The 21,729-nt window shown below is 47.8% G+C and overlaps 1 protein-coding gene across 1 annotated transcript in view; it reads left to right on the forward strand.

Annotated features, from left to right (window-relative positions):
- Nucleotides 1-21,729, forward strand: part of CCDC180 (coiled-coil domain containing 180) — a 618,906-nt gene that overhangs the window by 188,685 nt on the left and 408,492 nt on the right. The window contains exons 15-18 of the mRNA XM_086924739.1: nucleotides 293-408; nucleotides 701-827; nucleotides 19,491-20,069; nucleotides 21,400-21,656. Coding sequence (XP_086780865.1) covers nucleotides 293-408; nucleotides 701-827; nucleotides 19,491-20,069; nucleotides 21,400-21,656 — 1,079 coding nt within the window. The remainder of the gene's footprint in view (nucleotides 1-292; nucleotides 409-700; nucleotides 828-19,490; nucleotides 20,070-21,399; nucleotides 21,657-21,729) is intronic.

Here is a 21,729-nt window from a genome sequence, read left to right on the forward strand (position 1 = left end):
GGCCGTTGTAGAGATGAGGCAAGCTAATGCCCAGAGTTGCCGAGTGTGATCCCTGGTTAGAGTAGGCACCGAGGCGAGAATTATCGAGTCCGCTGACCCTGGTCCACGACCCTGCCGCGTCAGGAATTAAACCCTGGTCCCGGGCCGTTCTCTGCTTCCGGGTCTGCCGCCTCCAACCAGTGAGCCACACCACTCTACCTTTACCTTTAGAAACCCAGGGGGCTAAAAGCTGAGGTCTGGCAAGTTTCAGATACACACACATGCTGTTGAATACTTTACTTTTCTCCCCTAGACAGAAGAAGCTCATCTTGACATGGTCCTGGATCAGCTGAGACAAGAGAGCTCCCAGGAAGGGCTGCAGACCTGCATGGCGAAGGCGCTGCGTTCGCTAGAAGGCATCAGAGCTGGGTATGCATGCTTGAGGGCCCTAGAAAAGTAAGACACAAACCTTTGATGTCTGGTGGTACAGCGGAAGCTCCCAGTAGAATACAAGCCTCTCTCCTCAATGCCCACTATGTATCCATCTTGCTATCTGTTCACTGATCCAAATCTTCCACAAACTCGCATCCCACTCACTGGATTTCCTTCCCGTTTTTGCTCACTCCGGCCGTGCTCTGTTTTCATTTGTTTTGTCCTCCCCAGGAGAAAATACCTAGAACTCAAGTAAGTGTTTTCATTTTGACCTTGTGTTTTTCTACAGGTACGAGAAATTCCACAGCGACCAGGTGGCAATAGTGGCCTCCTACCCCGGCTCTATTCTCAGTGAGCTGAAGTCATATAGCGCCTCTGTGAGCCAGTACTTTGGAGTGAAAGAGATCTTCAAGGAGGTACAAAGCACACACTTTAGAAAAAGCTGAATGTTTTGACAGAGGCTGTGGTGGGTGAGGTTTGTAACATAGCCTGTTTGTTTATGAATGAAAGGGGTGGGACCTGGTGAGGCCCTGGATGTCCATCTTGCATTGATATCAAATAATTTCCTTTGCCAGCCACAGTTGTTACACCAAGCTTGAATCTTTGCCCAGTAGTCTGTCGTTGGCAGCTCTACTGTTGCCTGTGCTAGTAATCTTAGAATGCTACTTGATTCCTATTTTCCGGCTTCCTTACATGCCAGATAGAAGTAGCCTTAACAAGCACACTTGTTTCATGGAGTCATGTTAGTGAAAGAATTCACAGCAACCCTTTCCTACTCACATACTTCAATTCTACAGCCCCACCCCACAAATCCCTGATGCACACACTCCCTTACAGAGTCATTGTGATAAGTACCCTCACCCACCACCATCCTTGACACTTGCCTGGTTACGCCTATTGTAGGCCCCACCTTCTGTTTCCGCTATCCTTGAAAAGGATACACACAATCAAAGCAGGATTCCTAGTGGCAGCCCGGGTCTGAATGCTGACTGGCCAAAAAAGAAATGCAGTATGACATATGTATGTATTAAAACACGCATACATCTATGCACGCACAAAGACACACGCCCTACTTGCCAGATCCCACGCACAAATGCTGACAGGCCAACAAGAAAGCAGTATAAACGAACAGCAGTTATGCGACTTGCTCTGCATGAAACACACTTACTGCTGTCATATAGATCTCAGGGATCCGGTGTTCCTTCATTGGCAGAATCGGAGCGAATGAGAACAGGAAGAGGGACAGCGTACACTTCTTATCAGTGATTAAATAAAACAACTGGAATTAAAGAAACCCTTTATACACTGCTTATCAGCCTCGTGACCCACAGGAAGGAGTGTTGCAAGACTGCATGAGGTTCATGTACTGGACAACTGTACTTTCTTACTACTGTGAAGCAGTTCTAAATTGATACTGTGTGTCCACTCTCATAGTCTGTTAATTCCTAGTATGGCACGCCTTGCCAACCAGTGAAGAGGGAGGGGGACCTTGGTATTTGAATTCACAGAATATGTGACAAGGCTATTTACATAAACGGAGCTCAGATCGACTGAAAACACGTGTGCTCGTGTTAAGTGCTCAAAACAAACAAAAAAAGTAGTCCCAAAAACATTTGCTAAAGTGGGAGCTGGGAATGGATAGTAGTAATTGGTCCATGCTCTAGGGGAGTGCTAAACTCTGGATGAGGCATGACTCATGCAAGCCATGGACAAATGGGTAGAAAGAATATAAGAGTGGCCATGGAGCCATGGAGCCAGCAAATGGAAAGCCTACAGGCGGGCTGAAGCCCACAAAGTATTGTATTGTATTGTAATTGTTATTTGTAAAGCGCCTTATCACCTACATGCCTCTAAGCGCTACCAGAGAGATCTCCTATCCAAGCAGAGGGGAGATTTCAGCTGTTAGATAATACCCCAAGCTTCCGAACTGTCTTCAACTTCTTCCTAAATGGGAGTAGGGCCTGTTCCTTGCGTACATTCCCTGGCAGGTTATTCCACATTTGGGGGATAGATGTTGAGAAGGCTCCGCCTCCAACAGACGACAGGTTGAAGCGAGGGCAGACCAGTAGGCTGTCCTCCACAAACCAAAGCACCCTTATAGGAATGTAGTTAGCTAAACGGTCATTGATATTTCTCGGGGCTTGGCCATAATTGGCTTTGTGTGCAATGCAGAGGCCTTTAAACTTAGTTCTCTGCCTAACCGGGAGCCAGTGCAACTGACGTAATAAAGGGGTGGCGTAGGATCGTTTGGGCACTCTGTAGACTGGGCACTCTGTAGAATAATCTGGCAGCATCATTCATAATCACCTGTAATCTGTCCAGCAGTTGTCGCTGGAGGCCGATATACAGGGAATTGCCATAGTCCAGACACGACAATTTCATAGCTGATACCGCCTGTCTGAGTGTAGCAAAGGTAAGAGGGGCAAGTTTCCGCAACTGTCTCAACAAGCCGACACATGTTCCCATCACTGCCGACACCTGTTGGGTCATGGAAAGCTTGGCATCAATTTTGATTCCCAGACTTTTTACGGCCACTAGCCGCTCCGGATAGGAACCAAGCTCTTGTGGACAAAAAAGTTTCCTCCCGGGATTGGAGTCTTTAGTGATGGCCTTTATCTCAGTCTTATCCGGATTGATTTTACGGGAATTGTCCGTCATCCAATTGACAGTAAACTTAAGGATGTTTTTGATATTTGCGTGGGCAGTCGGGGAGCTGCCTAACTGGATGATAATTTGGGTGTCATCAGCATAATTATAAATCCGACGCTCCATGTGGTTCAATGCAGCTATCAAGGGCTGGAGATAGGCGTTAAAAAGGAGGGGTGACAACGCTGAGCCCTGTGGTGCCCCGCACATAAGCATGCCAGGTCGGACATATGATCCGATAGCTGAACTCTCTGAGACCGGCCACTAAGAAAAGATGTTAGCCACGCAAGAACCGTGCCCTGGATACCCAGCTCTGATATCCGCAACAATAGTTGGTCATGATTGATCGTGTCAAATGCCGTGGATAGGTCCAGAAAACCAGGGCACATGGCTTTTTCTTGTCTGCCCTCCGTCTCAGGTCATCCAGTATGGACAGCATGGCTATGGTGAGCCCTGAACCCTACCTGATTGAATTGTAAAAGGTAGTTATCCTCTAGGTGGTGTGAGAGGGAGTGTAGGACGTGCTGTTCAAGTACTTTGGCAAGAAATGGCAGCTGGGAAATAGGCCTGAAATGTTTGAGATTCTTTGTATCTGCCCCTGGTTTCTTTAGAAACGGGATGACACGGGCCTCCTTAAAGTTAGCAGGGACGTACCCTGTTTCCAGGGATTGATTAAGCAGAGAAAGAACCTCTCCTTCAATCCCAGGGAAAGCCACCTTAAAGATCCTTGGCAGACAGGGGTCGGCCGGCGATCCTGATTTTACCTGTCCTATTAGGAGAGACAGGGAATGATTGGTAAGCAAGGGGAACGCGGTCAATAACTTATCGACCATCGGGGGCATAAGTGTTGGCACTACTGAGCACGGGAACAATGGGGTGAGATAGATTTCCCTTACAAGATCATTGACTTTCATTGTAAAAAAGGACTGAAATTTATTACAGTCATCTCGACCAAAGGAGGGCTTATGTTCCTTCTCTTGTCTTAGCTATTTTAGAATCCGAAAGATCTCCTTTTGTGGGTTATCAGCCACCACAATCAATTTTTGCTCCATAGAATTCTGCTTTCCTAGTCAGAATAGATTTTTTATACACTGTATACATCGAGTGATAGTCTGACCTGGTGCCTGGGTCATAGGCTTTTCGCCAGGCTCTCTCGCTTCGGCAATGTATTTGTTTCATGTTTCTCAAAGCGTCATTAAACTAGGGGCCCCTTTCCCCTTGTCCCTTATTCTTTCCCTGCGGGCTGGAGCTACTATGTCAATAGCATTCTTGAGCCTTGTCGCCAGGGCAGAGCTTTCTTCATCAAGATCTCCCTTTATTATCGTTGAAGTGGTAGATTTATGGAGTATAGTAACCAAATCGTCAGCTCTGCTCTTGTTCCAACTCCGCAACACTTTCCACTCCAAGGGTGGACTAACTGTTTGTTTAGTAAGTGGTAGCCGGCCATGAATTACATGATGGTCAGACCAAGGGCATGGACTAATGACTATAGGGCTGGTGAGCAGGCGTGATAACCAAACCAAATCGAGTGTATGGCCCTTCTCATGAGTGGGCCCATCCACTAGTTGGCGGAATTCCAAAGAGATCATTGCTTCGTCTAGCTGTTTAGCCTGGCTATCTGTGGGTGTTTGCTCCCAGTGCAGATTGAAATCCCCCATCACCACCATATACTGATACCGTGAACGGAGGTCGTGGACTAATTCCATTAAAAGTTCAAGGAACCTAGCGCCGTACGCGGTGGGCAATACACTATCAGGATGACCAGACAATCAGTCTAGGAGCAAAACTTTGCCCCAGAACATCAGCACCCTCGATACTTTCCATGCAAAGGGTCTCAGCCTGTAGTCGATGATTGTAGAGGATTGCAAGCCCCCCTCCTCTAGAACTACCAGTTCTATTGTGGTAGAGGGCTGCATAGTTCGGGGGCATAGCAGCTACTAGGTCCGGTGTTGAGGACTCTTCAAGCCATGTCTCTATGATACCTAAAATATCCAGAGTATCATCTTGAAGGAGTGAAAAAATCTCTAGGCTATGTTTCTGAAGGGAGCGAGTATTGAGGGTGGCAAAACGTAGTCCTTGCGGACCAATGGGTCGATGCAGCCTAGGTTTGGATGTTATCAGATTTGAATTCCCTACTTGTTTGTGGCCTCAACAACCCTTCCAGCCTGAGTGCAACTGTTACATCTTTATGAAGTGGCTGCTGACCTTGATTTAGTAGCAGGAGTTCCTCCATGGAATATAGGAGGCGGGGCCAGGGGTCCTGGTACCAGTTGGGCGCGGACGGGCACGGACGGGCTTGCCTTAGGCGCTCGCGTGCACTGCATGCTTGCTCCAGCTTGTTTAAAAAGCCTAGGACTTCTCCCACCCACCACTCAGCCCTGCTGTGCAGCGGCTGCCTTTTCCTGGGCACTAGACCACGTACTTCGCCAAAGTGCAAAATTCAGGAAGTAAAGGGGCTCTGGGAGCAAGTAGAAGCGGCCTTGAATGCCAGGTACAAATCACAACACACAAATATGTAAGAAATTTAAAATAGTGGCAACAATCTAAAAAGATAGTAGCGTTCTAGCAGCACAATGCGCAAATGTTTCAGAAATTTAAAATGGGGCCAATACTTAAAACAGTAACAGTGTTTTAGCAGCAGTTTTAGCAGCAATTAATTTCGGAAGCCCCCAGCAAGTAAAGGCACAGCTCTTTGTGTCTTTGAGACAGAGCATGTGCTGTCTAGAGCCGAGACCTAAGAATGGAGGCTTCTACCCACAGGGAGCCTGTTTCCTGTTTTAGTGTTAGGATCCTGCTCCTGGTCTACCATGCCTACCATGGCCGCTACGGGCAGGAAATGGAATGTTGGAAGACTGCCCTAAAATGGGGGGACCTTTAACTGGTCATACACCGGCTACTTTTGGCAGATCGACCAGGTTTCCTGTAGAGGCCTAACTTATAATTTGGCTGCCGTCACAAGAGTTACTATCAATGTATTCTCATTTTGCCTTACAGCAAACTTACAAAGTTTTTTTATTTTCAAAAAGAAAATCCCTTTGCCGACAATAGACTTTTCAGGGCCCCTACTGCTAAGTTTGTCCTGGCTTTGACGGGCATTGAAAAGCAGCTATATGTCCTCCCATGTAAAGTAGGTGTGGGTCATATAGTTCTAACTCCATTGGGCCTTGTGGGAGTTTGATCACGGCTCTGTCGCAAGTTCGAGGGACACCTTTCTTTTTGCTTCTGCTTCTTCTGTTATTCTGCCCTCCATGTTGCTTTCCTCACCTGTGTTCTTTCCCCACCCACTTTTCTCTCCCCTCCTGCTACTTTTCTTTTGCTTACCTATCCAACTTGGATCTGTAAACAAAAACTAAAAGAAGCACCCGTGCATTTTATAGGCACAGGCCAGCTTTTGTTCATGGGTACAAAATGACAGCTGATCACAGGTTGCGTTAGCTTTTTTGTTTACTGTTTTTAGCCATGCGGCATAGATTTAGAGATGTTTTGCAGAAAAAGTAAGACCAATTTGCGTTGCAAGTGCTTGTTTAGCATGTTTTTCTTTATTTGGATGTTCAATGTTTAGTAATATATCCTGTCTCCGCGATTTTATGGAACATCCCGTAATAGAAAATAAAATGTTTTTTACCTGTAACTATGGATTTCCAAGGTACACATCTTATACAGACTTATGTTAATACAACCCACATACCTCACCTAAGTTGTTTGTGTTTGTCCTTTAATTAAGTGAAAGTGACCACATGATGAGTCACCTTTACCCCTTTAAATACCACACTGAGCTACACAAAAAGGCTAGGGAGTCCCCAGCTGCAAACCTATCTAAAGCAAACCTTGCAGAATAGACTGCCTCTGAAAACAGTTTACAATATTTTCTTTATAATATATTTCTGCTTGAGAGGGTCCTCGGGTAACACCTTGGAGGTGTGTATGAAGCAGGGTATAGGGTGCAAAGAAACACTCTGTCAGGGACTGAGGTTTATTGAATAAGTGAAGTTGGGCTATGTGCACAGAAGTGGTTGGCAGTGGCAAAGCCTGCGATTTGCTAAAGCACATGTTAGAGACTGTAAAACATCATTTTTAAAATGCATCAAAGCCCTTCTACGAGTTGCAAAAGTCTTTGCAACTTGTAAAAGGGCTTTAGTGAACCATTATGATTTGAGGGAGCATGAAAGAGGGATCCCAAACTGTGGTTAGCACGAGGGACGGCAAAGTGGAAAAAAGAACTTTATTAGTAATATTGTTCTGCATGTTGCTGCATGTTGATAATAATAAGACAATCAGAAATACTTGTGGTTCTTTGCAAGTGTCCTTTCTCACCTCAACGGGTGATTGCAGCACCCCAGAAGATTTTAATAAAGGAATTACTAAATTGTTCACAAGTACAAGCTGGGCTATTGCAGGAACTGTTGGTTAAACAATACAGTTTATTTATTTATACTTGCAGCAAGGATTTAATTAGGTGCACCGGTAATGCATGCATGCATAATCAGGGGCAGATTTACAAGCCGCGTATGCCACATTTACCCGCCGTTGCGTCTCTTTTGTGAGTTACCTGATAGGACCTGATAGGACCGGGTCCTATCAGGTAACTCCGACTATGCTTTATGTGTCCATATGAGGCTCATCCTCAGTATAACCTCCGACCCTTTAGTTTAATCTAAACCCTTTTTAATCCATAGTCTTTAATCTTTCATACAACGGACCTTTCCGTTTTTTTACCACTCTGGGACTCTAATAGACCAGTTTAAGTAATGAGTTTCTTTCTCCTTCTATTATGTTTAGGAATCAGCCCCACTTTACCATCCACCTTCCCCCCACGTCCTGACGAAGACCCGCGCAGTAAGGATCTACTGTCCTACATTTTCTGGGTCGAAACGTAGACATTCATCTACAACCATGAACTCCTAACATTAGCGTGATAGATTCAGCAACTTAGGAGTCTCTTCTACGTCAAAATGTTATTTTTTTGATACATGCATTTTCATTTGACCTCGCATATGTGGATCAATGGCATTTATGATTTGACTTGTGGATTTATGCATATGAGGAATTTGATTAGTGATGTATAACTATCAGAAATGTGTTTTTTCCCTGCACTCCCTCCTTTCCCCTTGTGGGCGCATTGAATTTTGTATATATTATTATTGATTCTTCAATCATTGAATGGTAATGGTGCGGTGAAAATAAAAACACTGTGCACCCTCATCGGTTTTGGATCAATTTAACTTAATTGTGTGACTATGAATGAGTAAATGTATGCTTGGTCCGGCAGGGTATTTACAGCATGACGCATCTAGGGAGATGCATCACGTTGTAAAGCTCTGCGCCACATGTGGGCGTTCAGGCACAGGGGGGGGGGGGCGTTCCGGCGCAGGAACGCTTTGCAAAAGTGGCTGAGTGAAATCTACAAGATTTTACTCGGTCACTTTTACGGCCATGCTGCGTCAAAACCCTGCGTCTGCTTGAAGCAGGCATAAGGATTGATGCAGCATGTTAGGAATAGGGGCACCCCTAGCCTTGCTGGAGCTGCGTCGCGCTTGCGATGCGACTCCAGCACTGCTCCGCCTTTCCGCCGGGGGATGCGACACGCATCTGCCCATCGGTACACCACGGTATGCCGCATTGTAAATGCGACGCATCAGTGGTGGCGCACGGGTGGGCAGATGCATCGCAACTCTTCTGGCGCATCCCTGCTGATTAGCAGAAATGCGCCAGAAGTTGTAAATCTGCCCCTCAGTGCGCAAAAGGCACTGAATCAAACGTGATCCCCAGAGACTCTGAGGCTTCCAAAATGGTGGGTCAATCGCAACGTGAACACTGGGTGGCTAGCGGCAGAAACTGCCCCTTGATGCTGCTCCAGGCAGGCTTCACAGAGATTAAAAATGGCAGCACATACAAGACATGAGCGGCGGGCAGCTGGCAACAGGGTGGCGGAGCGCAATGCTGCCGACAACATCACTTACAGTCGGGACCCTCTTGATGATTCTCTTCTCTTCAACTCTGGCTCGTCTGCACCAATGTTTCGGTGTGGCAGAAGAGTGGTGTGGATGAACCGCGCCCAACCGTAGATTCGGCGGCGCAATAGTAAACAGCAAACTTGCAGAAGATGTTCCGTGGTGACAAGCGCAGCTGCGGACAAGACGCTTGTCGCCAAAATGTGGTAAGCAGACAGATAGCAAAGTGGAATGAAAAGGACTTTATAAGTAATATTGTCCCCAGCAACGTTGGTAAGTGACCACACAATAAAATGGCCAGTATTCAGCTGCGGGATAGTTGGACAAAAATATTCTGGAATAGCATGTTGAACATGACAAGGCAGTAGCAGGAGACAACAACATTCTGTAATGGCACATGTCACTTTAAAAATTGTTTCCTACTTGAAAATTCAAATGTAACAATGGAAGCCTGCGCTCCCTTTCACGCTTCTATATTTTCAGCCAATCAAAGGAGAGTCTAGCACTGTTTGGTGATGATATACCGGGTTATTCTGGCTCTCACTAGTTCTGGATGTGAGTATATCTCTATCTCTTTAAATGGTAGTGCTCCAAGGGGAGGGGGAATCACCCAACCCACTTAATCGAGACCGTAAGTGACCTCTGTGTATCAATAACAAACTGCTCCAGCACATATGGCCGAGATACCCGCCACCCCCTCTCAACACAATCCCCAAAAGGAGGGAAACCGGAAACAGTTCTTGAAGTTTTTGGAAGTGGGATGGAGTGACCATCCCGGCCGTATTTATTAAAACAAAATTAAAAAATTAAACGTTTCATGTTATGTACAATTTCATTACCATATTGCGATGTTTGGCTAACCTTAACAGATTCTCTAATACAGAGGTTCTCCTAGCCGAACTAGCAACCTACAAAACATTTCTTGACATATTGAAATTGTACAACCTAACGTTTAAGGGCCAACGGCAAGGTCATAACCGGTGTCAAGATCCCTAACCAGACTTACCCCTCCCACTTGGGATGGGCGACAGCACGGAGGCGTACCTCAAGTGCAACTACTACCAATTTCCCTTGACTTGACGGGGGCACCTAAAAAATCGACGCCAGTTAAAGGTCGTTCGAATACTCGTGTGAGGTATCTAGAAGGTATCGTGGACCTTATCCCAACCCCACACAACTTACCGCATCTGCCGTCGCAGATGTCACTGGCCCCGGGAAATTCCCCAGGAGGGGGCTGTAACCCCTCCTACAAAGGAAGGGGCCTTGACCGCCTTTCCTTTACTTCCGGCGACCCATCCTTAGAAGGGACCGCCTCCCCATTGAGGGGCCAATGGCCACCTCTCCCGAGCGCTCCCATCCGTGTTGGGTGACGCCCACTCATAGGGATCTACTAATTAGTGCTCACCGATCATGACCTTACCGCCTACCAAAATAAATACGACAGTGCAAATTAACCTAAGAATACATTGGCCACTATGACCGAAAGAGCATGCATCAAAATTCAACACTAAACTGAATATCTTTAATGGCAAACATACTCAAAACGACCATTCTTTATTAACTCAAAATCAACATGGCACTACAACCTGTAAACGAAAACAGAAACAAAATTAATCAACTTTATTATACACAACTGGCTGTCTTCAGGGGCTGGTGGGTGGGTCAAAATTGGCTCTTCGTTCTGTCCCGAGCTCACGTGCAGCGAGGAGGTGCAGCTTCAGAGCACAAGAACAAGAGGATGTCTTCTGGTCTTGCGTCCCTTTTTATCCGTCTTCAGGGCGGGCGTATACCCGCCCCTGCCTGCCCTGAGGGCGTGGCTGGCTGCGTCGGTGTCTAGGCCAGCCCACTCTAGGGCGGGAACGAGCGCGCCCCAGCTACGCCGCTTCGGGCATACCAGCTGAGACGCGCCTCCCGCCCAAAAATGGCTTCCCGGGGGGATCGAGGCACTCGGCCATACGTTCGGGGGGACCGAGTTGGTCGCCCCTTTCCATATGGCCGAGATACCCGCCACCCCCTCTCAACACAATCCCCAAAAGGAGGGAAACCGGAAACAGTTCTTGAAGTTTTTGGAAGTGGGATGGAGTGACCATCCCGGCCGTATTTATTAAAACAAAATTAAAAAATTAAACGTTTCATGTTATGTACAATTTCATTACCATATTGCGATGTTTGGCTAACCTTAACAGATTCTCTAATACAGAGGTTCTCCTAGCCGAACTAGCAACCTACAAAACATTTCTTGACATATTGAAATTGTACAACCTAACGTTTAAGGGCCAACGGCAAGGTCATAACCGGTGTCAAGATCCCTAACCAGACTTACCCCTCCCACTTGGGATGGGCGACAGCACGGAGGCGTACCTCAAGTGCAACTACTACCAATTTCCCTTGACTTGACGGGGGCACCTAAAAAATCGACGCCAGTTAAAGGTCGTTCGAATACTCGTGTGAGGTATCTAGAAGGTATCGTGGACCTTATCCCAACCCCACACAACTTACCGCATCTGCCGTCGCAGATGTCACTGGCCCCGGGAAATTCCCCAGGAGGGGGCTGTAACCCCTCCTACAAAGGAAGGGGCCTTGACCGCCTTTCCTTTACTTCCGGCGACCCATCCTTAGAAGGGACCGCCTCCCCATTGAGGGGCCAATGGCCACCTCTCCCGAGCGCTCCCATCCGTGTTGGGTGACGCCCACTCATAGGGATCTACTAATTAGTGCTCACCGATCATGACCTTACCGCCACAGGCCCGGATAGTTGACCGGCTATCCGGGCCCCCCACAAAAGTCCTACCTAAAGGTCATGTTTCAACGTTTTTAACCATGCTAAGAAGTCTCCTATGAGTAACTCATTCCCCACCCGAGACAAATGCACACCATCCCTTAAATACATACTGTCCTCATTAATACAACCATGCGAGATAGAATGCAATGTCCTGGAACGGAACAACCTATTCACTTTGTTATTAAGTTTTCTAACAGAATGGTTCAAAGCATGAATCGAAAAAGCCCCCCGCCACACTTTTCGTGGGATCATATGAGACCACGCAATTACGCACCCCGGAACTTTCCTTGCCAACCAACTCACAGTGGAAAGCATTGCCTCTAGGAGAAGTCGTCTACCGGTGGTGACCAAATCATTGCCCCCTAAATGTACTATGACTATAGACGGCGGTGACCTCGTCCGCCCTAACAAACCCTCAAAGAATGCCTGAAACTGGTCAATACAGAGACCGCCCCTTCCGTGGAAGGACATTCTGTACCCGTATTCCCCAGCTACGTGAATCATGTCACCTGCTTCGAATACGTCTGCGGCACGCCTCACGTATGAGTGGCCCACGACCCACACCTCCTTTCTCACAGCCGGTGATGTCTGACCGCTGGCCTGGTGTTGGGTCGACTGCATAGTCCGCCCCGCCTCGAAGGCTTGCGTAACTGAAAACCAAACAAAGACAAGAAGCGTGAGTACATTATTACAGCTTCACAACATGTGCAACCGCACATACCTCTTATAACAATTGGAGGACCAACGCCCCACTCGTTTTACTTGTTCCACATTAAGACCCCTGGCTGTAGCTTCGGTGGCAGCCCCTATCCGAAAGGAATGGGTCCCAAACTCGCCCGGGTCCAAGCCCGCTGCGGTAATTGACATCGCCAGCACCCGCTGAAACTGAAATCTCGTCAGTGGGGTGGCGTCAGCGTGTCTCAGCAATGTCCCTCCCCATGATGCCACCCTTCGTGCTAGGTAGTCTTCTAAACACTTTACCGGACACATGGAGGACCCTGGAATCCTGCGAATGACTACGCAGTCCCCTATCCCATCTTGATCGGTTTTGGACCTGACAAAGGATACAGTCATCGTCTCACCCCTGATCTGAACGTGTTCCCGGCACAGACCCCCCGCAACATCCTGCTTGTTCCTTGCCACCAGCTCACTTATCCTCATTGCCCCGTGAAATGCAAGCGTAAAAGCAGCTCGGAACAAACAGGCCTCGAACTGAGACGAGCATGTGGCGGGGAGTGTGGCCAGCAACTGGGACAACCTATCCAGACCTATCGGGCGCCTCTCGTCTACTCTGCGACCCTCAAGGCGTTGCCACCCACGCAGCGCTTTCTGTACTACAAAAGACGCTGTCGGGTCCTGGATATTATGAGCCCTGGCAACAAAGGAAATAGCAGCACGATGCCTCTGGGCTGTAGCCACCGACTTCCCAGCCCTACGCAAGGACATCAGAAAATGTACTACCCAATCCTCTTGCCCCCAAAGCCCCCCTCTCTCAGTCCCCAAAAAGGCTAAATAAGCCCGAAACGCCCCTTCGTATGCCTTCCTCGTCCTTGGTGCTAGACTCTCTCCCACGAGGTAACGAAGTTCGGGGCACCGAGAGACCAGAGAGCTTCGGGAAAGGGTGCCGGCTCTGGGTCCGCTGAGGGAAGGAAACCCGAGAAAGCCTGCATTTGAAAACGAGACAGTGCATCAGCAGCCTGATTCATCACCCCTGGGACATGTTTTGCTCTGAATACCACGTTCAGTTGCATACACAGTAAGACAATTTCTTTAAGCAGCCTTAAAATCATTTTACAACGTGCTGCCTGACTATTGATGCAGTCTACAACGGTCATATTGTCAGACCAAAATATGACGGAGTGATTTTTGAATCCATCGGGCCACGTTCTGAGGGCCACCAAAATGGGAAACAGTTCAAGGAAAGCAATATTACTCGTCAGCCCCTCCTCATGCCACCATGTTGGCCACCTTTGTGCCGACCATTTTGTGCCGAAGATGGCGCCGAAACCCATGCTTCCCGCTGAATCCGTCCATAGACCAAGCTCTTCAGAGGACAAGGCCGGTTTGTTCCAGACGACTCGACCATTGAAATCCGCCAAAAATGCTAACCAAATACGCATGTCTTGGCGGACCTCGGCCGATAATCTCGTGCGATGATGACCCTCTTTTAGGCCGACCATCGCCTGGGCAATTGAACGGGAAAAAGGGCGGGCCATCGGGATCACCCTTAGAGCAAAGTTCAACTTCCCCACCAATTGCTGCAATTGATGCAGCGTAACTTTAGAAGCATTTATACACACTTGCAGGGCTGCCCTGAATTTCGATACTTTGGGGGCTGGTAAACGAAAACAACCCTCACTAGAGTCCAACTCGATCCCCAGAAACTCGAGGCAAGTCGTGGGACCCACAGTCTTACCCGGTGCCAATGGCACGCCAAATCGATCCATTAATACACAAAATTCAGTCAAGGCCCGGGCACATTCGTCATCCCCAGCGGCCCCAAGGAACAGAAAGTCATCAAGGTAATGCATCACATTTCGAAAACCCGTTTCCTTCGTGTAAGCCCATTGTAAGAAACTACTGAATTGCTCAAAATATGCACAAGATATAGAGCACCCCATCGGCATACACCTATCCATGTAATATGAACCTTGAAACACGAATCCCAGAAGACGTTGGTCGTCCGGGTGTACCGGGAGCAAACGGAACGCTGACTCGATATCCGATTTCGCCATCAGCGTCCCGGGCCCCAGGCGATTCAAAATGGCTACGGCCTCATCGAATGATGCGTACCGCACCGAACATACCCCTGGATCAATTGCATCGTTCACAGAAAGGCCAAGAGGGGCTGATAAATTGTGGATCAATCGAAACTCACCTGGGTCCTTTTTGGGGACCACCCCTAAAGGAGAACAGACAAAATTCTGTACCGGGGGAACCCTAAACGGCCCGGCAACCCGACCTCGGATAACCTCTTTCCGGATTTTGTCCTGAACTACATTCGTATGCTGTAAGACAGAAAGTTGGTTCTTACACGTCCCGACACCCTGAAAGTCCCCCACCGGGATGCGGAAACCATATGAAAAACCGTTTCGCAGCACCCCAGCAGAAGTACGATCTGGGTATTCGCTGAGCCAAGGAATCATCGCCAAGGTATCAATCGGGGTTGGTAAGGGCGCCCCTCGGACTACATTAGACCTGTTTGGCGCCTCCTCTACCCCCATTTTCACCCGTTTTGGCTCTGCACGAGGACTCAGGATGGGGGGCCCCGCAACCACTACATTCGTGCTTGAATTTACAGGATCCCGGGGGCCTAGTACATTTACCTTTGTTGAAATTGAAACAGAACCCCCTCTTCCCTGTGTTGCCAGCGGGTCTCGGATAATCGTCGGTACCCGTACCCGACCGAAAGGGCGTCCCCCCATATTGGCGGGAGAACTCACCCACAGTACTCCCCACCAACGGTATTTTCAACATCCCGGACTCTTTCATTTTATCCCATGTCAAAGAATCATAACAGTCCCAGGTTAAACTTTTGTTATGCTCCATTGCTTTCCTGAACAGGTTGTCATAACAGAACCATTGGTTACCTTGGTGCGATATCGAGTACCCCATAATTCGTGACTGATATACTGGAAACTCAGGGAGCAATTCAGGCCTACGTTCCCCCAAAATTGACGTAAAAATACCCCATGCATTGCCCCAATTGCCAATATTCTCATTCACTTTAAAGGCGGCCATTTTGGCGCGCCAAACACTTGGATGCATCAGATCCTTCTGACTCTTAACAGTTTCAACTTCATAATGATCAACAAGCAAGGAGAAAATGTTTACGTATTCCCCAGCCCAAATCTTTTCCTTTATAGCCAAAGGAACATGTTGCCCTAATTTTTCTCTACGAGAGGGTGTTGACTCATCCCTCGCGATCGGCAATGGCCGCTTACCTGCACCGGACGCTGCTTCCGTCCCTCGTGGCTTGTCTATCGCCGCATCCGGCGCGGGCACCTTGGCTGTATCACGTTTCTCGCGCAACTGCTTTATGAGTGCTTGCGCTTCGGCAGCCATGGCGCCCCCATTACTGTCCCCCAACCATGCTGCTAACTGTGCCGCCAACTCGGGAGGCATATCCTCGGCAGATGTCGGGGTGACTACGACGGGAATCGGATTCCCTTCCCTCGGTACCGGGGCCGGTACCGGAACTGGCGCCTCGAGCGGGGAACAGGGAACCGGGACGTCTCCCCCGACCGGCCCCCTTCTCGGCTTCTTTGGCCTCCCTCCGGCCGGTGGACGCCCCGATCCCTCCTCCCCGTCTCGCTCCGCCAACTGCCTCTTTATTTCGGACATGTCCTTCATAAGGGCCCGAACCATCTGGTCAGTTGACATTCTCTTCGCGCCTTTCTTGGGCATCTCTCAGACGAAGTATCTAGAAGACAAAAAGAAAGATTAAAACGCTCAAAATTGGCTCTTCGTTCTGTCCCGAGCTCACGTGCAGCGAGGAGGTGCAGCTTCAGAGCACAAGAACAAGAGGATGTCTTCTGGTCTTGCGTCCCTTTTTATCCGTCTTCAGGGCGGGCGTATACCCGCCCCTGCCTGCCCTGAGGGCGTGGCTGGCTGCGTCGGTGTCTAGGCCAGCCCACTCTAGGGCGGGAACGAGCGCGCCCCAGCTACGCCGCTTCGGGCATACCAGCTGAGACGCGCCTCCCGCCCAAAAATGGCTTCCCGGGGGGATCGAGGCACTCGGCCATACGTTCGGGGGGACCGAGTTGGTCGCCCCTTTCCACACTCAATCCAGCTACATCAGTCAAATCATATGACACATAATTCTTGTGTTCCTCTTGATCTTTCATTTTCTTTGTGTGCTCGGGCAGTTTGTTAATCATAGGAGGGTAACAGATTGTATAATTAATATTCATTAGCCTGGTCATTTTGCAACCCCCAGCAAATGTACGATTTATGATGTGACCTGTTAGTACATAGGCCACATCAAAAAGTGCATTGTTTTTCACAAACCAGCCAGTGTGCAAACTGCACACCCCTAGTTTGAGAGTGGGAATATTTATTTGCGGGTTTGTATCGCGCTAGGATCATCTCCTGGAGGAATATCTCCGCGCCTTTGAGAACCTTTTCAGCTTGTAACAATAGGTAGGCAGATGTCATTAATTAATTAGGAAATAAGAAGGTTTTTAACTGTTTCCTAAATGGGAGATACTCCTGACAAAGTCTCAAGGAGAGAGGAAGGCTGTTCCACAATCTTGGTCTGGCAATGGACAGAGCTCTTCCACCTTGTCTGGTCTTTCTGGCTCTTGGAACTTGTAAAAGACCTTGTTCACTGGATCTCAAGGATCGAGCAGGCCTATAGAGAGAGAATCTATTGTTTAGATACTCTGGGCCTTTGTTCTGGAGACTTCTATGTATAGTGCACCCTATCTTGTATTTCACCCTTTGTTTGATAGGTAGCCAATGTAGGGTGTTCAGAAGAGGCTTCGATGGTGTGCGGGGAGGCTGATTTAGGACAAGACGGGCCGCCGTGTTCTGGACTACCTGCAATCTCGCGATAACTCCCTCGTTTACTGATAGGAGCATCCCGTTGCAGTAGTCCAGTCGACTCAGTATAAGGGCCTGCACTAACGTTCTCCTAGTTGTATCAGGGAGCAAGGGGAAGACTTTCCTCAGCATAGCGATCACATGGAAACATGAGCCCACTACTTGATTGCTGTTTTGTTTTAAAGAGAGCTCCTGGTCCAGACGCACACCGAGATTTTTTACCACCTGCTTTGGCTCTGGGACTGGGCCAAGGTCTTGCGGCCACCAGTCTGGGGACCATAGGAGCTTTGCCTCACCGAACAGCATCACCTCCGTTTTTGCCACATTGCATTGCAGGAAGTTTGATGCCATCCAGTGAGCTACTGCCTTCATCCCCAAGGAGAAAGAGTTCCTGACCGTATCCGTAAGATGTTTAAACGGGAAGAGGAGTTGGGTGTCATCCGCGTATGACATAGGGATGAACCCATGGGATCTCATGATGTTTGCCAGGGGGGCCACATAGATATTAAACAGGGTCGGGCTTAAGCAAGACCCATGTGGCACCCCCTTTGAGATCCCCAACTCCTCTGACCGGTAGGCACCCAAGGTGACGGTCTGGGTGCGGTCGGTCAGGAAACTCCTCAGCCATGCCAGAGCTACACCTTCCAGACCGATGTTAACAAGTCTGGTGGTCATGATGTCATGTGACACGGTGTCGAACGCCTCAGACAGATCCAGCAGAACCAGGATGACGGAATAACCCCTATCCTGGTACATACGTAGATCGTCTGCGACTGACAGCAAGGTGGTCTCGGTGCTGTGTCTCGGCCTGAAACCCGACTGAGAGGGATCCAGTCCATGTGTCTCCTCAACAAACCTGGACAGATGTCCATTAACAAACTTCTCCATCATCTTGCCCATAAAGGGAAGGAGAGAGATGGGTCGCAGGTTGGCAAGATCCGTCCAAGGAATGGTGGTATTTTTCCTTAGCGGTCTTACCAATGCCCGTTTCCAATCTCTCGGGACTTCTCCCGTGCTTAATGACAGATTAATCAGTTTCTGTATGTCTGGACCAAGAATACCAGCCAGCATAGGCATGATCCGGGCGGGAACAGTATCCTGCGGACTACCGCTCTTAATTACTTTTATAAGGGAAATGACTTCCTCCAAAGAAATAAGGGGAAAGTTTTTTAAACGATTGGCCAGTGTGTTCTGCTGTATACTATTGTGAGGGAGGTTGTTAGGTCACATATCACATCAGGGACTTCATTGTCTGAATTGTTTAATATCCTTGGGCCCGATTCACAGAACTAACTTAAGACAAAATCCAAAACTTACTACCGTTTTGGCATTCACAGAGGCACTTACTTTAAGAATGTCGTTATCCACAGAAGGCATTTAGGAGTCCTAAAGTTAGGACTAACTTTAGGACTTCTAAATGCCTTCTGTGGATACCGAAAGTCTTAAAGTTAGGACTTTTCTCTGTTTAGGAGTAGTAAAGTTAGGACTCCTAACTTTAGGTCTCCTAAATGCCTTCTGTAAATACCCAAAGTCTTAAAGTTAGGATTTTTCTCAGTTTAGGAGTAGTAAAGTTAGGAGTCCTAACTTTAGGACTCCTAAATGTCTTCTGTAAATACCGAAAGTCTTAAAGTTAGGATTTTTCTCAGTTTAAGAGTAGTAAAGTTAGGAGTCCTAACTTTAGGACTCCTAAATGTCTTCTGTAAATACCAAAAGTCTTAAAGTTAGGATTTTTCTCAGTTTAAGAATAGTAAAGTTAGGAGTCCTAACTTTAGGACTCCTAAATGTCTTCTGTAAATACCAAAAGTCTTAAAGTTAGGATTTTTCTCAGTTTAGGAGTAGTAAAGTTAGGAGTCCTAACTTTAGGACTCCTAAATGACTTCTATGAATACCGAAATGAGTAAGTGCCTTCTGTAAATACCAAAATTAGTAAGTGCCTTCTGTGAATACCAAAATGGTAGTAAGTTTAGGATTTTGTCTTAAGTTAGTTCTGTGAATCGGGCCCTACCTCTGTGGTAGTGTTGTCTGGCAATAAGTGCATTAAGGCTGTGCATATTTTCTCCCCTGGCTAAATTGTCTCTACTTGACAGCAGTCCTTGTTTGAAATACTGAATCTCAAAGATGCTTTCTAAGTACATGTTTTGTTTGTGTTGCTTTAGACTTTAGCATTGGAGATGGAGGAAAAGAAATTAGTCAAAACATGTGTCACAGCGGAAGGGCAGGCTGAGCTCAAGACAACGGAGACTGCACCTGTGCTCCAGGACCTGCCTGAACCCATTGATGGTGGAGGGATCACACCTGACACACAAGGGCAAGACCCAGAACTACATCCAGAACCTGGAAATCCCACAGCAACACCAGAGCCCAGTACTTTCCAGGAACAAGCATCAGAGCCTGATATATCGGGGGGGCAACTTTTGCAACAAACTGCACAACCTCAGGACATTGTGGCGGCATTGTCTGAGCCTGTGGAGTTGTCTGAGTCTGAGGACCAACCATCTATAGAATCGGGGCAAGACAAGAGCAGAGAAGGGTCGGGGAGCCAACTTTTGCAACAAAATGCACAACACGAGGACATTCTGGCGGCATTGTCTGAGCCGGCAGAGTTGTCTGAGTCTGAGGACCAACCATCCATAGAATCGGGGCAAGACAACAGCAGAGAAGGGTCGGTGCTTGACGTAACTGAGGAAACAAGTGCAGAAGAGAGCACAGAAAGAGAGGTCACATCACAAGCTTCAGTAAGTCAATCCCTCCCTATGCAAGAATGTTGAGCAGATATGTGTTAATGTGTGTGATGCATGTGGCGCCCAATGTTGGGTCGCCAGTCAGTGTTTTATTCTAGAACTTGGTGGTGTCAAGAACTGATAAACAAGTCAGACTTGGAGCACTCAAGCTATTGTGCACAATTTCACCACACAATTTATAGTTAGCCAAAGTTAAATGTGGTAATGTCCCGGGGTGTGGGCGCAATGATCATCAACGATTCTAGTGTGGATAAATGCACCCTAATTGTTTAGCCTCACTTCCACTGTCTCACCTCTCCTCCCCTCCCCCCCATCCATCCATTCCCAGCAACATTCCTCACTCACACATTTTCACTAAATTTCGGTTTCCCTTCCCATTCACCAGCACTCACCATTCTCAGTAAACCACTCCCTATACATCATTCACCCCTAAGATACCCATTTGCCAAAACCTGTCCGGCTTAGTTACTCACTCATAATAACTTGCCCCAAGTGGGTCACTCACAACTGCTTTCCCCTCCTGACCAAAGCACTGTTGTCATGCCTGACTACAACTACTCAACTTTCGGAAACACACTCTATCTCCACCATTCATCCTCTCCATTCACCTGCTTAACATCTGCTGTCCTCCTCAATGGCCCATTCTTCATGTCAATCGTTATCATCACTAACCATGCCTCAGTATCACTGATCCACACTGATCATACAAAACCTCTCCACGTACCACCACCCCCTTTCCTAACTCATTCAATGTCACCATCTCTCCTCCTGTTCACTCATCCACTTCTACCTTCACTCATCCTCCTCACTCACTTTCACCAATATATTCTCCTCACTCAATAGCACTCACCCTCTTCACTTTGACCACCTCTTACCCTCTTCACTCACCCACTATTACCATCCCTCATCCTCCATCATACCTTCATGACCCTTCTCACTCGCCCACTCTTACCATTACTGGTTCTCTTCATTTTCGAGCAGTGACCGACCATTAGACATCCTTGCACTTCTCTACATTTACAATTTCCCATCTTTCGCAATCACACACTCCAGTCAGTCAAACTCATTTCAAATCCACACCCACACTCATTCGCTCTTAGCCATCATTCATTCACCTCCTTCACCCACTCCCTGTGACTCGTCCTCTCAAATTACCTACACTCATCACTACTTGTCCTTAGGTCTCTCCTACACTTATCATCATGTATTCTCCCCAAGAACCGACTCACTATAACTATACTTCCTCTATCATCCCAGCAACATGAACCCTGTTGGAACTAGCATGACAGACACACATTCACATCTGCTTTGTCCTTGTCTCCAGGGAAGTTCACAAGAAGAAATCTGTAAAATTCCAGAGCTGCCCCCCAATTCCTTTATCACCTCCAATGGAAACATCTACTCCTTGCTTCTGCCCGAGGAGATGGGGCAGAGGAAAGGGAAGATTGGAGGGTTCATCAATGCAGAGCAGACCGAGTCAAAGAAGGCCTTCATGACTGAAGTAGAAACTGAAGACAACCCACCTGTCTACCTGGAGCACGTTCTTATTCCCGAGAACATCCTGAAAGCGCTCAAAGAACGGTTTGTTTTTGTGTGCCGGTATGTGCATGTGCTTAGTAGTAGTGGGAGAGTTTGTTCGTGGTATGTGTTCAGT

Source organism: Lissotriton vulgaris, chromosome 5, assembly GCF_964263255.1.
Source record: "Lissotriton vulgaris chromosome 5, aLisVul1.2, whole genome shotgun sequence".
In the NCBI taxonomy this organism is placed as follows: Eukaryota; Metazoa; Chordata; class Amphibia; order Caudata; family Salamandridae; genus Lissotriton; species Lissotriton vulgaris.